General features: G+C 36.4%; 1 protein-coding gene across 2 annotated transcripts in view; it reads left to right on the top strand.

The window, feature by feature from the left end:
- The window catches only part of igf2bp2a (insulin-like growth factor 2 mRNA binding protein 2a), a 340,760-nt gene that overhangs the window by 223,388 nt on the left and 99,254 nt on the right, over positions 1-18,118 (top strand). For both annotated transcript variants that reach the window (XM_028807547.2, XM_028807546.2), the window contains exons 3-4: positions 24-72; positions 6,921-6,972. In XM_028807547.2, coding sequence (XP_028663380.1) covers positions 24-72; positions 6,921-6,972 — 101 coding nt within the window. The remainder of the gene's footprint in view (positions 1-23; positions 73-6,920; positions 6,973-18,118) is intronic.

Below are 18,118 nucleotides of genomic sequence, written 5' to 3'. Positions count from 1 at the left end.
AATCCTGTTGTTTTATTTTGCAGGAGTCGAAAGATTCAAATCCGGAACATTCCTCCTCATCTACAATGGGAGGTAAGCAAATCTTTCACTTTTCTTCTGATTCGTATCTTGGATGTCTATAAGTTTCTTTTATTACTAGGCCATACCCTTCCATATTCTTTGGGTCCGATATACAGTAAATTATTTCAGCATGTGGTGTTTGCCATAACTGTGAAGGTAAAAAATGATGGTACTTTCATATTAACGGTGGTACTGGAAGACAGGCTAGTGCAGTGGTTAGTCCTGCTCCTTCACAGTTGCTATCTTAATTTTGAATTCCAAACCTGGTTGCTTGTGTATAACATTTCCCCCATGTTTGTGTGTGATTTTTCTCTGGGTACTCTTGTTTTTTTGCCACATCTTCACTGAAGGAAGACTAGGTTAGGTTGATTGGTCAGTCTAAATTAGGGCCATGTAGGTGTAAGTATGTGTTTAAAGTAGACCCTTTCCTGATGCTCTGTCTTTGCTTGTTCCTGCCTTGTGGATAATGCTGCGGGACATGCCTTGCTCCCACATAGTTGAATTATTTTAAGTGGATTTCAAGAACGTTAAGCTAACAAGCAAATCTCTGGGATGCTGAAGGCACCAACGCCTTTTATGTCATTTATCATTGGCAGTGATCATACATTATTTATTCAATACTGGTGGAGTAATTTAATTTTTGTATTCATTATAAATATATAAAACATTTAAGCAAATAGACCATATAAGGGACCATACATTGAGAAATCAAATAACAAAAATCATGTGTACAACCACAGCCATGTAGAGTGTGGGATGTAGCTTGTGAGGTTAAGGCTGACTCAGTATAAGACAGAAATAAATTTGTTTTTTTATTTAGAATTGTGCAAAGATCCTGCCAGAGCAAGTTCTTGCTTGCCAGTATTCTGAATTGGATTAGTCAAATGAGAAAATGAATGAAATGTCTCAAAAACATGCAGAGGAAAATCACTGTGTCCTGGATGCTTTGTGTTCCATGGTGGAGTAGGTTGCTAGCACTGAATGACCATTACAAATCTGCTCCAGATATATAAACTGAAGCAAAGAAATGTTCTCTTATTAATTTCAAAATGCATACTCTCCTGATTAATAAATGAAAATAAAAGTTTGACTGTATCTCTTGTGCATTGCTTAAGAGGTACACCCCATCACAGTGTCAGATTGATTACATCACTGAACTCTTGGCCATGGCTTCTACCTCTGTATACACTGTTATCTGAACATCTAGAAGTTGCTAGTCTTTTTTTTAAGCCATTTCATACCATACTAAAAAGAGCCAATACACCTTGAAACAGTGATGGGAAATGGTACTCTCATGGATTTGTGGTTGTCCATACTGTACAAGAGGATCATGCCATGATATTGTTAACATGCTTGCATTAAAATCTTTCAAACACAGCCACTGACTGGCTCATTTTATTTTTAATGATGTCAAAACAGAAATAAATCATCACATAATTCCTAATTTAAAAAAAGAATTAGCTTTACGCCATTACACACTATATTTCAGGTTTATAGCTCCTTGTTTTGATTACTGTGCCCACAAAGCTGTTTTCTGGAGTCTCTTCCTAGGCCATAGAAATGTTGAGTTCTGATCTTTTTTGCTTCCATTTATGTTTCGTACACAAATCACCCAAAAAAGAACATTGATTTTGAAACCTGATTAAACTGGCAGCTGTGTCCAAAAATTTTCTCTAATTTTAATTGAGTAAGCATATGCAATATATGAAATAAGCTGTTTTGAGCACCCCTGAGTTAAAGTTTTGTCTGAAACAATCAGTTTTAGAATTTTAACTGGTTCTGGATCTGGATCTGGTTCAGTTTATAGTTACCATGCCATACTTGCTCAGGAAGACAATGCAAAGTCTGCAATCAGAATATCTAATTCTGCAAACATGCTCTCCAAAAGTTATGTTTGGACATTGTATTTTCAATTTTATATATATACTGACCTAATAAATTTCAAAATAGTCATCTTGCTGGCTATTAATAAGTACAACACCTGATGAATCTGTTCAGCCTCTGTAGTACATGGTGCAACATGTATTTCAGCACCAATTATATGCCCTTCTTCAAAATGAAAAGTATTAGCAAAGAGTCCCACTCCCCCACTAATAAATTGTAGAATGAAAGTGGTCATATTTTCATTTTCATTTCCCCGTTTCTGTCTTTTGTACACTTTTGTAGACGCATCTTATATTTCAGTGTTGCAGAAGAATATTAGGTGGAAAGAAAAGACAATAACATTATAAAAAACCAAGTTAAACAAGTTGAATTCATTTGACTCCAGACACACTGCATCACTGATACAAGAGAGCCGTCCTCTGGCACAATTGGGTATTGCATAAAAGTCAAAGAGAGCCATGACTTTTTCCTTCTAATATGCAAATTTAGAATTTTGTATGCAATTTTTCAGATTCCTTAGCACAAACGTATCACTTCCAGCATGTCACAGACTCTTCTCTTTAACCTCATATGAAAAAAGAGCTATCAGAAGTTCTAATTTACAATACATACGAATTTAATACTACTTTTGCTAATACCTTCATCAAGTATACTGTAGTGTTTATAGTGTGAGTGTGTATATATATATAAATAATTTATATAGTGGACAGTAGGGAGAGCTCCAGCTCCCCGAACACCCAACAGAGCAAGCACAGATGAAAGTGAAAAGGGTAAAGAGTCTTTTATTATGGGAAACTCTTCCCCAAAGTGTTTCCCACCACAGCTACAATTATGCACAAGCACGATTAGACAACACTTTATCTTCTCTTTGTCTTCTCTCGGTTGCTGCCTCCTTCATGCCTCCTTGCAGGCTTTGTCTACCTCCTCCCAACTTTGGCTTGTCTCTGTGAGGCAGGCAGCTCCTTTTATGTTGGCCACCCCGGAATTGCTTCTGCTCTTCCACCCACATGGTCAGTAAGCACTTCTGGGTGAGATGGAAAACCCCATGCCATAGAGCTCCTCAGTCCTTGCAGTACCACCTGGCGGCACCCACGTCACCCAACATGGCTGAGGTAATGAACTCTTAAGTCCCATGATGCCCTGTGGGAATCCAGGGCACCGTTGCAACCCAGTGCAGATGCAGTCTAGCGTTGTGGCGGACACAGTGCCCTGAAGAAGCTGCCTTCCCCCATCCTTCTATTTTGTGGGAGTCCTGGCCGGGTTGGGCTGCCTGCCGACCCTTACAATATATATGTGGTATAAAGTATTGTATCAGTCAAGATATTGACTTTTTGAGCAATTTATGTTTTAGATATCCATGAACACAATTTGACTACATCTAGAGAGATGTTGTCAGTCTGTGTGTCAAAATGTGAATCCATGGACATAATTGAATGAAAATACTAAATGCAAATGAAACTTAGTATAGTTATTAGCACTGCAAATGAAAGAAGTCAATTAATTCTAAGTATCTTCAATAGATTTCTTTCCACATAGACAAATACATATGCTACAGAAGCACTATTGTGCTAAGGACAAAATTCCGTCTTAAGTGTAATTTGACCATTTTCAGTGTGTGTCCAATGTTAGCACATTTGTACATTTTCAAGACACAATTCTTTCATTTCATTTCACATAAAAAAATATTGGTCTAAAATATTTTTCTGCTTAGTCACACCTTTACCATAGGGAAAGTCATATGCTGGACTCATCAAATTTTTTAAAAATGTCCCATTTTATTCTTAACTAAATGTGCTAGGGAAAAAGCTTGTGTAATTAGTCAAACAATAAAGAACATGAAGGCACATTACTAAAGCATTTTTGCTTTTCTAAAACAAAAGCTGTTCCACTATTTACTGTATCAATCCATTTACAGTAATAAATCATGTATACTGTTAATGTTAGTTTAGACCATTTTTGAAATGGTGGTTTACGGTGATTTCTTGTTCCTTAAGTATGTAGAGGAGATTTACATTCTTTTGACTTGAATCCTCTTTATTTTCTGGGGCATTCTATGTCCTTACGTTACATTATACGTGAGAATCGACTATATGTTTTTTTAAATTTATAGAAAACACTTAACGTTAGAACACATTTCTTGTGGCAAATGCATATATAACATGTTAGTGAAAAAATTACTTTTTAAAATTAATTTTAATTAAAAGCAAATCACAATCTGTACAATCAAATCAAACTTAACAAAACCAAAATTCATCCCACACACAAAAGAAAGAGAGGAGAACCAGCCAAAAAAGCAAATCTATGAAGGAACAAGGAAGGACGAGTATCCTTTTTCCTGATAAAGAAGATTATTCTAAAATGTTATTGATTAGATCCTGGCATATTTTAAAAATGTTTTGACCAGATCATCTGAGTGAGAATTAGATTTTTCCAATTTCAGATAGTATAGAACATCAGTTACCCACTGGCTTAAAGGTGGTGACTTGGGATTTTTCCAGTTGAGCAAGATAAGTCTACTTGCTACTAGTGATGTAAAGGAAATTACACCAAATGCAGTTGTTAATGGTTTAGGAGTGATTGTGACACCAAGGCTATTTGATAGGCATTCGAAGATTTTTAATAAAACATCATTGACTTGAAAAATACCAAATCTATCCTTCAAAGGAAAATAGGTGTATGAGGCATTGCTGAGAGAGAGACACCTTGTTTTGTAATGACTTTTCCAACAGTCAAAAACTTAACCACAAATCTAATGCAGTGCTGCCTTATACCAGTTAAATGTGAAAGTTAGTCATATTTTGTTCAGAGGGATTGGATAAACCAACCTTCTTATTTAATTATATAGTAGATGTGCAAGACAGATGACTGAATTGTTTGAAGTGTTGTACTATTATATAGTAGATGTGCAAGACAGATGACTGAATTGTTTGAAGTGTTGTACTAACACTTATAGTGTTAGAGAAATATTGAATCATTGTATAATGCAAATAATAAACCTGTGAGGTTTTTAATATTATGCATGATATTGCTTGTAACAGTGTACTCTCTGCCCAGCATGAGACACTCCCTGCATTTCAATAAATTGATTTAGGATGAGTTAAAGAGGAAAATATACAAATATATAAGTTGAAGGACTGCATGTACTTTGTCATTCTGCTGAGGTGGGCCCTGTTCGTTTATCAAAGCACTTCACCCAACATAGGTATAGTCATCTTTGTATTTTTTACAGCCTTTCTAATTTGGAAAAGTAATCCGTTTGTAAATATTTAATCAGTTCCTTAATTTCTACGCAAAATTAAAAATATGGATTAAGGTGTCTAGAAACAAAGATGCCTTAAAGTGGATGAAGGTGCGTACCCCTCTCCCCATCAGAAAACATGCACCATGCTTTGAAATAATAAAAACAAAATATTTATTGTTATGTACAAGGCTGTTCTTTATTATTGATGGAAGAAGAAAGTGCAAAGCATCTGCACCAATACAGGGTAAAACAAAAAAGACATTACAGTTGTACCCGGAGCCGTGCCTCAATAGAAAGACTAGTCCCACACCACTGCTTTGGGGAATGGCTAATGGGTGCCCCAAGACTGGCACTCTTGTAGCACAATGATTTACATTTTATTTGTGGTATTTATTCTGTCTGCGCCTTTTCTTATTTCAGGCTAGGTGGTGCATTGGTTGGCACTGCTGCCTCACAGCTCTGATCACATATTTGGACACAATAATCAGTTCAGCATTGTTGGCAAACTTTTTCGTAGTCCTCAGGGACTCTTTAAAGACCACTGCACCATTATAGTCCACTAAAAACTAGTTCAGTTGCTCCTTTCTTGTTGGTTTCAATGCATTTTGTGTAGTTCAGCAAAGTTCACGGACATTTGTTTATTTGATCTGTACCACTGACAACTTAAGACTATAAGTGTGATATGTATAATTAAGGTTTTTTTGTGTCTTTTCCTTTTTTCTGGTTAATGATTGCTAGGTTGCACTATACATAAAATAAATAAATGCTATTGTTCTAATCTTCATAACTACTTTGGTCATTGTTTTGGGGCAACATTTTAAATATACAAAATTTAATATACAAAATTATAGATTGCTGTTGTGTATGCTGTATCCATGTGTCTCTTTATTTATTCATTCATTTTTAAATTTCTTTACAGGGCTTTATTTAGTCTAATAATTATTTGTATTAGATTTATTAACACTAGAATTTCTGAAACCTACAAAAAAAAAACTCGCAATCCCGGCTGACCTTAAATCCCTTCACACCTCTCCATCAACATCTTTTGTTTTGTAAATGTGTCGATCAGCACAAGCAGCAAGCAGCCTGCTGTCCCATCCTGCCTTGACGGAACTCAACTCTCCCAGCTCAAGCCAAGGCTCCTTATCCGCATGTGAGGTGCCTGGAGTTGTATAGGGCAACTAATATATGCATTTCATGTGTGTTCCATGTCTACAAAGATTTGGGTAAGTGTAGGATGAAAGAAAATGTGAGGCAAGAAATGCTGAACATATACCTAAAGCAGAAACTTTTTCCATGTTATACTGATAATGACGTGAAGTGTATAATGTGTGAAGACTTTAGTCCAAATATCAAATAAACATGTGCGCTTTTATTCAAGAATATAACCAAAGAAAAAAAAAAACTTTGATTTACATGTTACGGTCCATGTGTTAAAAACCCAAGATCAAATGTCAAGTGACAGGAAGTTGTTACGTATTTTATACATTTAATTTTAATTAAGTCTTTATTCAAAAATATTCCAAAATTGAGTGGAAGATGTCTGTTGGCCACAGAGGTTAGCCAGGACTTGATCAAAGGACCACTTACTTTAAGATTCCAATTTGCAGCGAATGGGTTTTTAGAATACCTGTTCCAGATTATATAAACCAAACAAAAAAAAAAAAAGAAAAGTTCACTCCAGAAATTATACACAGGGTCTTTTAATGGTTTTTTTTTTTTTTGGTTATTGTAGGTGTTGGATGGGCTTTTAGCGCAATATGGCACAGTGGAAAATGTGGAACAAGGTAACAGTATAAATATCTTCTTTTTGTATATAAGCAATGTAATCTGTGATGGGGGGCTCATATCTGCAAAATGTATCTTAGAAGCAATTGACATTAATTGATTTTTAAAATTATTATTAAACTTTTAAAGCTATTTTTGTTGGAGGGTATCTTGGAAATGTAATGGGAGTAATATTTTGAATTAATTAACTTTTTTGCAGTAAATGTAAGCTCTTTCTTTGGTGTACCATTATCTGACAGCCCAAGTAAAATTCTTCTAGATCCTTTGTCATTATCCTTCTAATATCTACTTTTACTTTTTTCTTTCAATATAAGCATAAGTAGATCTGGGTGTACAGAGCATGAAACTCATAATTGCTTCCCTTTTAAAAGGTTATGAGGTTGAAAATATTATGATAAACTATATGATTTGTTTAGATTAAGGCTTCATGGTAATGCCTGAATGCTGCCTGATACGGTAGCAGCTATAAGCAGAAAACTGATAGTATTTATTCAGCGCCATTTCCAGTAATTATTTGATGTTTCTTGCCCTCTGTATACTATGAATAATATGAAAATAAATTTAAAGGGTAATGGTAGGGTGGTTTCACTAGAAGTACATCATCTGGCTCTTCCTTGCCTTGATTTTATACTCAGTAGAAGTTAATATTTTTGATTTTATTTTTCTCATAACAAATTTAAATATTTTTCTGTTCTGCTGTCATTTTGTGAGATTTTTTCATGGATTTGGCCATATTGTTTGGACACTGCTGGTCATAGGACCCAGGGGTCACATGTTGTACTGTATAGCACCCCCGTCTATAAAAGTTGATGGCATAGTAATAACTGGATACTTGTATTGACATGTTACTAAACAAATTCACTAATCGTTGTTTTTTGGCTTTTGAAGTTTTGATTAAGATCTACTAACTCTGATTTTGTTTCAGTATTTTTAATGTTAACTCCTATTTTGTACCTGTTTTAAGATTACTGTTTTTCTTAACCCTGATCTCCTGGTCGTTTTTAACTGTGGTTTTCAATACAATAACCTTCTCTTCCATCTGTGCAGCACAGTTAAGCAATTTCCTGTTCAAACCATTCCACATTAGCCTTTTACGATCATGGTGATAGCACTGTGATGAAACTGACTGGAAACCGAGTGAAAGTTTTTCACCTTATTATTTGATAGAATCCTAAAAGGTTGTTGAAAACAGTGCTAACATCAAGGAAAGCATGATCGATTGTCAAAATTAGAAGTCCAAAGAACAATGCAAAACCAAAGCCAAGATCAACACTAGAAAACTATCCCTAAAACGGTTGTAGTGAGAAGTCAAGCAAAATTACACCTTTTATTGGCTAACTAAAAAGATTACAGATTCATAATCATTTCTGCTTTGGGTAAAAGAGTAGAATCAACTTTAGATTTTATGCCATTAATACAAAATAATGACAAAAATCAAGTATACAGTAAATGCTGGAAAAAAAAAATCTTCCATCCCTCCATTGTCTGAGCGCACAAGTTTTGCTGTATTGTACTGTCACAATAACGTGGAGTTTGTATAGTAGAAACATCTAAGCAGAATACATTTTTTTATTGATCCATAGCAGTTATTCAAGTATGTGCATTTATATTTTAGAAAAATTTCTGCTCTATCCGTACCATGTGCATTCAACATAGAAGCAGATGATTCTGTGGTATAGGTCTGATGTTGTAGTTTGAGAATCACATTCTTTATTTTACAGTCTGAATGTATTTGTCTTCCGTGTCTTCTTATTAATGATGAATCCCACTTGTTCTTCCATTAGACTTCATAAGTTTGGGGGAACACCAGGATGTGGAAATGGTAATTATATATGTGGTTTTCTCTTTCTGTAGGTTTTAGCTATAATATAAAGGTGAAGTAAAACCTATATTAATTATTTGGTTGAATTATACAGTGTAAAACATGCATTTAAAATTCATAATACAATATTTAATCTTCCCACTCCAATCATTAACACTTAACTTAGCACAGAGGGATGTGCCTGTTGTTTGAATTTTTACCCATTAAATATAGAGATTCAAGACCTTATTAGGAGTTAATCACTTCTGACCCTATGATTGGACCTGTTCATTTTGCTTTCTATAGTTAGAGCTATTATAAGTATGACATAAAGTCAAGATTTTGCATTGTACTTGCTGATATGTGGATTGTCTTCACCTCCCTGTACTGAGCTAACTAGCCTAGTCAGGCCAATTAGGAATGTATTAATAGTCTAAACCTGTAATAGCTATTACTCTTGGCAGACTGTAACTGACAGATTATAGCATAGATATAGTTTTATTTACATATTTTTGTTCATCTAAGAAAGATTCCTAGAAACTAAATTGCTACAGGCACTTTTATTCCTTTGAGAGTTTTCTGATCCACTCAAGTAGTAACAGCTAGCATCTGGAAATTATCCAAGGCATAGCTTCATTTTTAATGATGGCAGGGAACTGACTCAAGTTTTATTACTTACGTTTACAATTTTAAACTGTTTTATTGTTTCTTGTAGACCTTATTAAACTGTATTTATCCCAAATTCAGTGATACCTTATTAAATATGATTGCACACACATAACTTTTATTTTAAGTGGCCTCGATGTAGGCAGACATCTAAAACTATGCACACTTGGCTCATCTTAAGGATTTCTTCTTAGGAGTGAAAACACATCCATATGGATTTTTAATTGAACTGTTATTGTGCTGTCTGTATGGCATCCTGTTGATTATGCCTGGAGATGGTAGAATTGTAAAATTGTTCTTAATAAATGATAAAAAAAAACTTAATGGAATCCATGGAAAGGGGTAGCTCCTCATAACACCTAACACCTGAATACATTAGATGTGTATTTATTTATTCAGTTTGCTAATAATGATATTTATTTAATATTGTAGTAATTTTTCATCACCATACAAGGTACAGTCCCCTGCTGTATGAATACAGGGGCGGTTTGGCTTCAGCCAGCACAGCAGATCATTTCTCCTGAACCTTGAAATTGAAGTGGGTTAGTGAAATGGTGTTCATGTCCTTAAAATTTAAAAAGCAGCTTAACTTATATAGATATGTACAAAAAATGGCTCAGTGACACTGAATGCTACAGTCAATAAATGTCCTCAGTATTTCTGTTTCTCTCCACTGTAATTAATTTGCAAATCACCACTTTCTATCATGTTTCGATGCATACAACAATTTTAGCATGAGACTTCAGCACAGATTTTTGAATCTCTGTCAGGTACTTCTTTGAAAAAAATTATGTTTAAGAAATCTGAACTACAGTTATCCAAAGACCCTCCACATTTAACAACAACTAACAACAGCACATGAATCTTTTCATTGCTTGAACTTGAATTTGCTATCAATGAAAGTAACTTCAGCCACATAATATTGTAAAACGGTAATAAAAACATTATGTTCACTAATAACACATGTAATTAGATTGTATTGTCATTGTTATTTTTGAATATGACTGTTACGAAAATGAAATAAACAAAGTTGTAAAGACAAATTCTTTTATGAAGTTAACTTTGGCCCAGCTTTCAAACCAGCTAACCAAGTATCTGAACGTGCCTTACTGTTACACCATGCATACATTTTCTTACTTGCTGTGAACTTGTGGTTTCTATTTCAGCATAGCAGAGAACTAAAGCTAATCCTGTTGGTAGGACCTGCAAAGCAGGACCCCATCCTGGATGGGGTGTCAGTACACAGATCCACACTCCTTCACATTAGGCCAGATTATATTCACCAGTCAACGTAACACATACACCTTTAGTTTTTGAGAGGAAACTGGAGTACCTGGAGGTTAAAAAAAAAAAAACCACCGCATACTGTGTGTAGATGTAAAGAGAAAATGCTGACCAGAATCCAAAAATCCAAGGTTTCTGAAATTGTGAATTAGTAGATCTACTTCACTATATTACTGCTTTAAATTGAAACAAAAGTTTCAACTTTTGAGAAAGGAAAAGCAGTAGGATGGAGTTGTATGTGAGTTTTTCTTTTTTTAAAAAGTATTCTACTGTATATCAGGAGGTAATAGAAAAGACAGAAATGTTAGAAACAATAACATTATGTAATTGTAGTTTCTCTCCCCCCCTTAAGAATATATATATATATAAAGTTAAATAGTAGTCATTAATTTTACTGTGATAATTGTTTAGTCTTAACAGTAGAAACTCATGAATAATAGCAATTATTATAAAGGAACATTGAAAACAAAACCTGCACACTGCAATTTATTCTTAAGGCATACCATACAATACAAAAGTGTATTGGAATACTATATTAATATGTGAATTTTGAAAAAGCATTTTATAAATGATTGCATAGTTATATTTAAAGTGCAATGAAAGTACCGTATATACTCAAATATAAGCCGAGTTTTTCCGCACCCAAAATGTGCTGAAAAACGTCACCCTCAGCTTATATTCGGGTCAGGTCCCGCTGCCCCCGCCAACCCGCATGTGTTCAGTCTCTCCCTGTGCATTCCCTGTGCAGCGAGCTAGAGAGCGCGAGAGAGACACACACACACACACACACGAGAGAGAGAGAGAGAGAGAGAGAGAGAGAGAGAGAGAGAGAGAAAGACACACACACATGCACGCACGCACGAGAGAGAGACGCAAGAGACAGACACATGCGCGAGAGAGAGAGACAGATGCACGTTAGAGACACACATACACACGCGTGCAAAAGAGACACCATATTGTTTTTGTTGACCCTCTTCTCCACTTACAGAGCTAGTTTACTGTTTTTCTTTGAAATAAATACTCAAAAACATTTAACCTACTGATGCCTCAATTAATGTATGGTAATTTTATTGGTATTTATTTTGATTATTGAAACTTACCAGTATCTGCTGCATTTCCCACCCAAGGCTTATACTCGAGTCAATACGTTTTTCCAGTTTTTGTAGGTAAAATTAGGTACCTCGGCTTATATTCGGGTCAGCTTATACTCGAGTATATATGGTAATAAATAAGGTTTGAAACCATTTTATCATATTTTGAGGAACTGCAAGATAATTGCATTTACATTTGTTTAGTGACTTAAAAAAGAAAATAAACAAAGAAAGTCTAGGGGAAGTTTGAGAAACAAGTGTTACAGGACAACGGTGCAAAATTGATGACCACAAGTGAAGAGCATAGAAAACAAAAGCACAAAATAGGTTTTGTAATGTAGGAATTGTTTCCACCAATTAATATCAGCTGAACAGAAGTTCACAAAATTAACAGTCTTAAAATACTTCTTAGAAACAGTGAAGCTTGGATGGAGGTTCCACCGGCTAGGAGCTACACATAAGTTTGGACTGAGATTTGATACCATCACCAAACACCATTAAAACTGCAGACCTAAGTGATCAAGAAGCATAGGACCTCAGATGTGCTTCCACATATTATAAGGTGCAGACCCACTGACTACTTTCTAGGCCAACATCAAGGATTTGATCTTAATGCATGTTGTTACAGGAAGCCATTGTGGTGATCTGAAAAGAGGGGTGACGTGCTCATTTCAGCCGGTTGAACACCAGACATGCCACTATATTTTAAATCTGCAGCGGCTTGGTGACACATAGAGGTGTTCCTTCCAGCAGAGAATTTCAGTAGTCCAGATGTGACAAGACTGAAGCCTAGATCAGGAATGGTGTTGCATATTCTGTCAGATATAGTCCAGTCTTGCAGGCATTGAACAGAGTAAATCTTGCAAGACCAAGAGACTGTAGTAATATGAAGGAAAGCTGATCATTGCTCACCACCCTGAAGTTGCCTACCGACATCACAGATGTTAGCAATAGAGTGAGACAAGATGAACAGATGTGGGGTACTGAATGGATGAACGAGTTGCCATAACAAGAACGGATGTGTCAGATTTAGCTGGAAATGGTATTCCTTCATCCAGCTTGCAATATCAGTGAGACATGCAGGAATTCTAGCTGATACCACATGGTCCTCTGGAGGGAATAAAAAGGCTGTGTATCAGCATACAACGGATAAAAAACATGGGACTGGATGATAGAATCTAGTACTGAGATGTATAGAGAGAAAAGGAGAGGGCCTGATGCACCCTTGATGTCTCTCTATACCAGGGCACATGGTAAGATCAACACCAAGGGGCTTAAACCGTCCAGGGGCAATCTCATGAATGTCAAGGAGAATTGAGTGGTTGACTGTGTCAAAGGCAGAGGAGAGATCTAGCAAGGCGAACACAGATAACATGTTGGTAGTTCTAGCCTGCTGTAATGTGTCAACAATAGCAAGTAGAGCAATATTGGTGGAATAACCTTTCTTGAATCCTGAAGGAGTAAGATCAAGCAGTCTGTGCTGTAGAAGAAAGGAAGACACTTGGTTAGAGACAGCACATTACATTGTTTCGATAGAAAGGAGAGGAGAGACACTGGTGTATAGTTACCAACTTAGGATGGATAGAGAATGGTCTTCTTGAGAAGTTATACTGGCCCGTTTGTAATGTAGGAATAGTGCCTGTGCCGAGTGTGATGTTCAGGTTATGTATAATTATGTTCAGGTTATGTATAATTGCAGAAATTAGTGAGAAAGAGAAGGCCTGGAGGAAATGTGAGGGGATGGGGTCAAGTGAACATGTAGTGGGGCCACTAGAGAAGAGGTCGGAAGCATCAGTGGTAGAGAGAGAGGAATAAAATGTAGTGGTATTCTTAGGAGGAAGCAGGGTGGGTGGAGGTGATGATGAGAACTGACTGCTAATGACAGCCACCTTTTCCTGTAAAAAGGATGCAAAGTCATCAGTCAAGGAGGTTGAGAGTATAGGTGGAGGTTTTGGGTTGAGGAGAGAGGTGAAAGCAGAGAACAAGCCATGAGTAAAGTGTTGCTAACCCTATTCTGGAAAAATAAAAGTTAACTTAGCATCGTTAATAGCAGCAAAAGAGAATGAAGACAGAAGAGATTGATTCTTATCCAGATCAATCAGGGCCTTTGACATCCTCCATTTCCTTTCAGCTGTCCTGACCTTTGTGTGTAGACTGCTTAGTGTTTCAGAAAGTCATGAGCGAAAGGGACTTTGACATACAGGCCTAGTCTAGAGAGGACAGACAATATTAAGGCAAGAGGACAGAGGAGAGTACAGGGTGTTGCTGGCAGCTCTGGTGTCAAGAGAGGAGAAGTGGTTAGAAGGAGGGAACAGAGATGGCAGAAGGACACTATGGGAGGAAGAGCAGTTGGCAAAGAGGTAAGGAGCATAGAGAACTGAATGAAAAAGTGATCAGATGTATGTAGTGGAGTAACAGTTGTGTTTGTGTGTGTGTACAATTTAATGAGAGAATGAGATCCAGAGGTTTACCCATTTTGTGAGTGGGTGCGAAGCTTGTGTCAGTAAAGAGAAATAAAGTCTTTAGAAGGTGGATGTTCATGTCCCCGGGGATTAGAAATGAATTGACATTATCTGGAGTAGAGGAGAGCAGCATTTTCAGCTTGTCAAGGAAGTTCTTTAGTTAACCTAGAGGGCAGTAAAAAACTGATATTAGTTGGATCAGTGACAGTGATAGTTAAAGACATTGCTTAGTGATATGAACCTCCAGTTCTTGGAAACTAGTATACTGTACTGGGTCTCTTCACCTCTTCCAATGGACTGACAGTTAGGAGAGAAGTGGAATCCAGAGAAAAGGGCTGCCAGTGTTGTCAATATTTATAAAGGGAATCCACATCTCAGTGCCTCAACTTGGAGTCCACTTTGGCTAGCAAATGCTGGAATGAAGATTGACAGCTCCACAGGTTGAAGGAGAAGGGAGTCTCTGAAGGTATGGCTTGTTGAAGCAGTCAAGGATTTTCTGCATTATGCCCTTTCCTGTTTGTGGAAATGAGTGATATGCCTAGTGTTAATGACAAGAATGTAACTGACTGAAGAACAATAAAGAAAACTTGAGAAGAGTACCCACAGCCATGATTGGTAGATAGCACTGAGGAGCTCTAAGAGTAGAGCAGCTGATATGCATAAAGTAGTGCTGATGTACTTCCCGGTGAAATCTCAACCAGCTTAGTCACTTCCATTGTCTTTACTGCATTTGTGATTTTTGTTCAGTGGCAATAATGTAATTGAAAGAGAAGTTTAAGTTTCATTGTACATATAGCTCTACAGTTGAACATTGTCGTGAACCTTTACCTGTATGTGGAGCTTCCAGTAAGTACAACAAAGTATTTAGTTTTCATACATTTCCCTCTGATGCGGAAACCTGATCTAAATGAATCATCTTTATCCACAGAGAGAGCTTTATGGTTAGTCCCCATAAGTGAGTTTGTAGCCGGCATTTTAAAAAAAGAGGATTTTTGCAAGCCAGGGTCTGAGACAAGGCAGTGACTTTTGAGAAAGGGAGCGGTTCCTGTGTTGTTTGAGTAGAATCATTTCTCCGTTCCACTTTCAAGACTGGGGGTTTGGGAGAAGAGAAAGAAACGGACAGAAGATGACGCACTGAGCGAGAAGGAGGAGGAGGAAGATAAATTCCTTGAGGACCATGACTATGCTTCGGCTCCAGATCCAGCAGTTGTCGACCTAGCACTTGATGAAAACATGTCTCTCAGAGAGGAAATCTTCCAGGTGAGGAAACAAATTGAGACGCACGATGAAGCAGTGGTTTGCATTCACCGTTTTGCTGGCTCAGACAGAGACATTCACTTTTTTACAATGTAAGATGTCCAGCAGACTCATGTTATTTTGTATGAAGCTTACATACATATTCACCTGCCCTGAATAAACTTTAATGACTAATTATTGAAATAGTTTTTTTTTTTTTTTTTTTTAAGAAGCCTAATGTAATCACATATTTGTCCCATGTAAGTTCATAGTAGACACAAGTTTTTAATATGTCCGAATCTTACCTTCATGATTGTGGATATAGTTTGGAACCTTCTCCTTTTTAGCTTCTGACATTTGGCATAATGTTCGAATAATGCGACTTGTGTCGTTTACTGCAAGTCTGGGCATGTCTTGAAGCGATCAGGTGAAAAAATGCCATAGTTAGTCCATTTTGATATCAGCGCCAGAAGTGCAGCAGCTAGCTGGGGTACAATCTGGAAGAGAATGTGCATATAGCCTATTAGCAAGACTAAGAAAGAAGAACCCACTTGTGAAAAAGTCCAAAATTGAAAATATACAAAAGGCACAGATCAATCAGTACACTATGCACAAAAATGCAAACTGGATACAATTTAGAAATAATAAAAACTTTAATACAACATAAAACACTTAATTATACACACTTACTGCTCTCAAAACAGACACCCAAAACCCAATAGTTACTCATCTATTCAAGAAATGCAAACTGTTGTCTACATACTTTCACAGGGTGCTATGAGTGTTGAAGCAATTATGAAAAATACCAGTTGGTAGGAAGTGCAGCATTAGGCTCAGTTTACCAAATTAATCCTTTATCACTGACTTTGTTTGTAATTAGTATGGAGCCTATGACAAAAATGATAAAGTCAGGAGACAAATTTCAAGGGATAGGAACAGCTGCGATATATTTATTATATACTGATGACACCAGGTAGGACTGGCACCTAATCCAAATTTGGGTCTTGCCATGCAGCCAATGCTGTCTACTGTCCAGTGACCACAACCTAGATTAAGTGGACTTATTAACAGATGAATATGCATTAAATAGCGATGAAAGAAGAGTACAGAGCATAATGAGTTAGATGCAGGTCTTTTGTTATGTACCTGGTTCTGTCTACAGTTTGAAATATATACCCCTGTCTTTCAGTTCTGTTGCATTTTGTATTATGACATACAGTGCCATTAAAGTGTTTGCCCCCATCTTTATTTCTATTAATATTAACATTTTACACACTAAATGTTTTTCACTCTTCAACTAAAATCAAATATTAGATAAGGCATCCCCGTATACATGCCTTTTTTTTTTTAAATCTTGTGAATAAAGTTATCCATCACTGACTTGCACTGTGTGGAAAAAATAGTTGCTGCCTAAATAAATCATCCCAATTAAAGAGATAATTAGAGTCAAGCTTGATTACAACCAGCCCTGAATAGAAAAAAAAATATTTTCACCCTCACCATTAGAGTCAGGTTGATTGTGAATCTTCTCATGAGTGATGAGCCTACCAAATTACTCCAGTGGTGCAGAATGAAATCATTCAGGAAAATCACAAAAGATGTTGAAATAAGTCAAAGAACTGAAGGTTTCTTTTAATTCAGTAATTCTCAGTGTTCATGACTCCACAATCGGAAAGATACTGGCACAAATGAGCTGCATTGGAGAGCAGCATTAGGAGAAATGACGGCTACCCAAGAGGAAAATAAAAACTTATCTTTAGTTGCCAGGATATACCAGGATTATCTTTAAAATTTTTAGGAGAGTGGTCAATAGACAGATGAAATTGAAACCATTGTTTTTGCTGTACTACACTGGCCAGATCATTTACAGTAAGTCCACAGCTATGCTTGTATAGTTAAAATGACTCAGTTCTCATTTTTGACTTACTGTATATCTAATTTTTTTGACTGACTGTTCAAATTATTTTTCATAAGTGATACAAATCTAACATGACTGTGCGTAGACATCTACCCTGTGGCCAAAATGAATTAAAGCAAGCACAATATAAAGATTCAAACTCATAGACCACCATGAATGCTAATGGTAAGGTTGCTGTAGTATTTAGTAAAATGGTTTTCAGAGACTACCAATGAATTAGTCAGCTTTGATAGGAAGGAAAAGAAACTGAAAGTAAAAGATAGTAGTTACAGTTTTGTGCACAATTTTCAAAGCCTTTTAATTCTTTTAAAACTTAATAATACATTTTGTTAGTATAGCACCTTTCCCATGCTGCAAGCACATCAGAGGAGCTAGGGTTGGTGGGAGCAAGATGTGGAAGATTGTAATTGAAAAAAAAAAGTGATTTTACCATTTCAGAATATTGAGGGCTATGTTCAAGTTCTTAAGTCAGTGGCTATCCTCAGAACTCTCAATACACTCTTGAGATGCAATGTTTCTGTGGGAAACCAGTAGTCATTGGAGCCATCAGATGCAAAGTATCACACCATGTCCAGCCTTGTCAGGTGTGCTAAAATCAGTTGGGGCATATAAATTATCAGACAATTCAGATTGAAGCATTCAGACTGGGGTCTCAGGCAAGTTACATATATTTGTACTGGATTTGAT

The sequence above is a fragment of the Erpetoichthys calabaricus genome, chromosome 8 (assembly GCF_900747795.2).
Source record: "Erpetoichthys calabaricus chromosome 8, fErpCal1.3, whole genome shotgun sequence".
Taxonomy (NCBI): domain Eukaryota; kingdom Metazoa; phylum Chordata; class Cladistia; order Polypteriformes; family Polypteridae; genus Erpetoichthys; species Erpetoichthys calabaricus.
The sequence above is the reverse complement of the archived record's forward strand: the minus strand, read 5'-3'. Positions and strand labels throughout refer to the sequence as shown.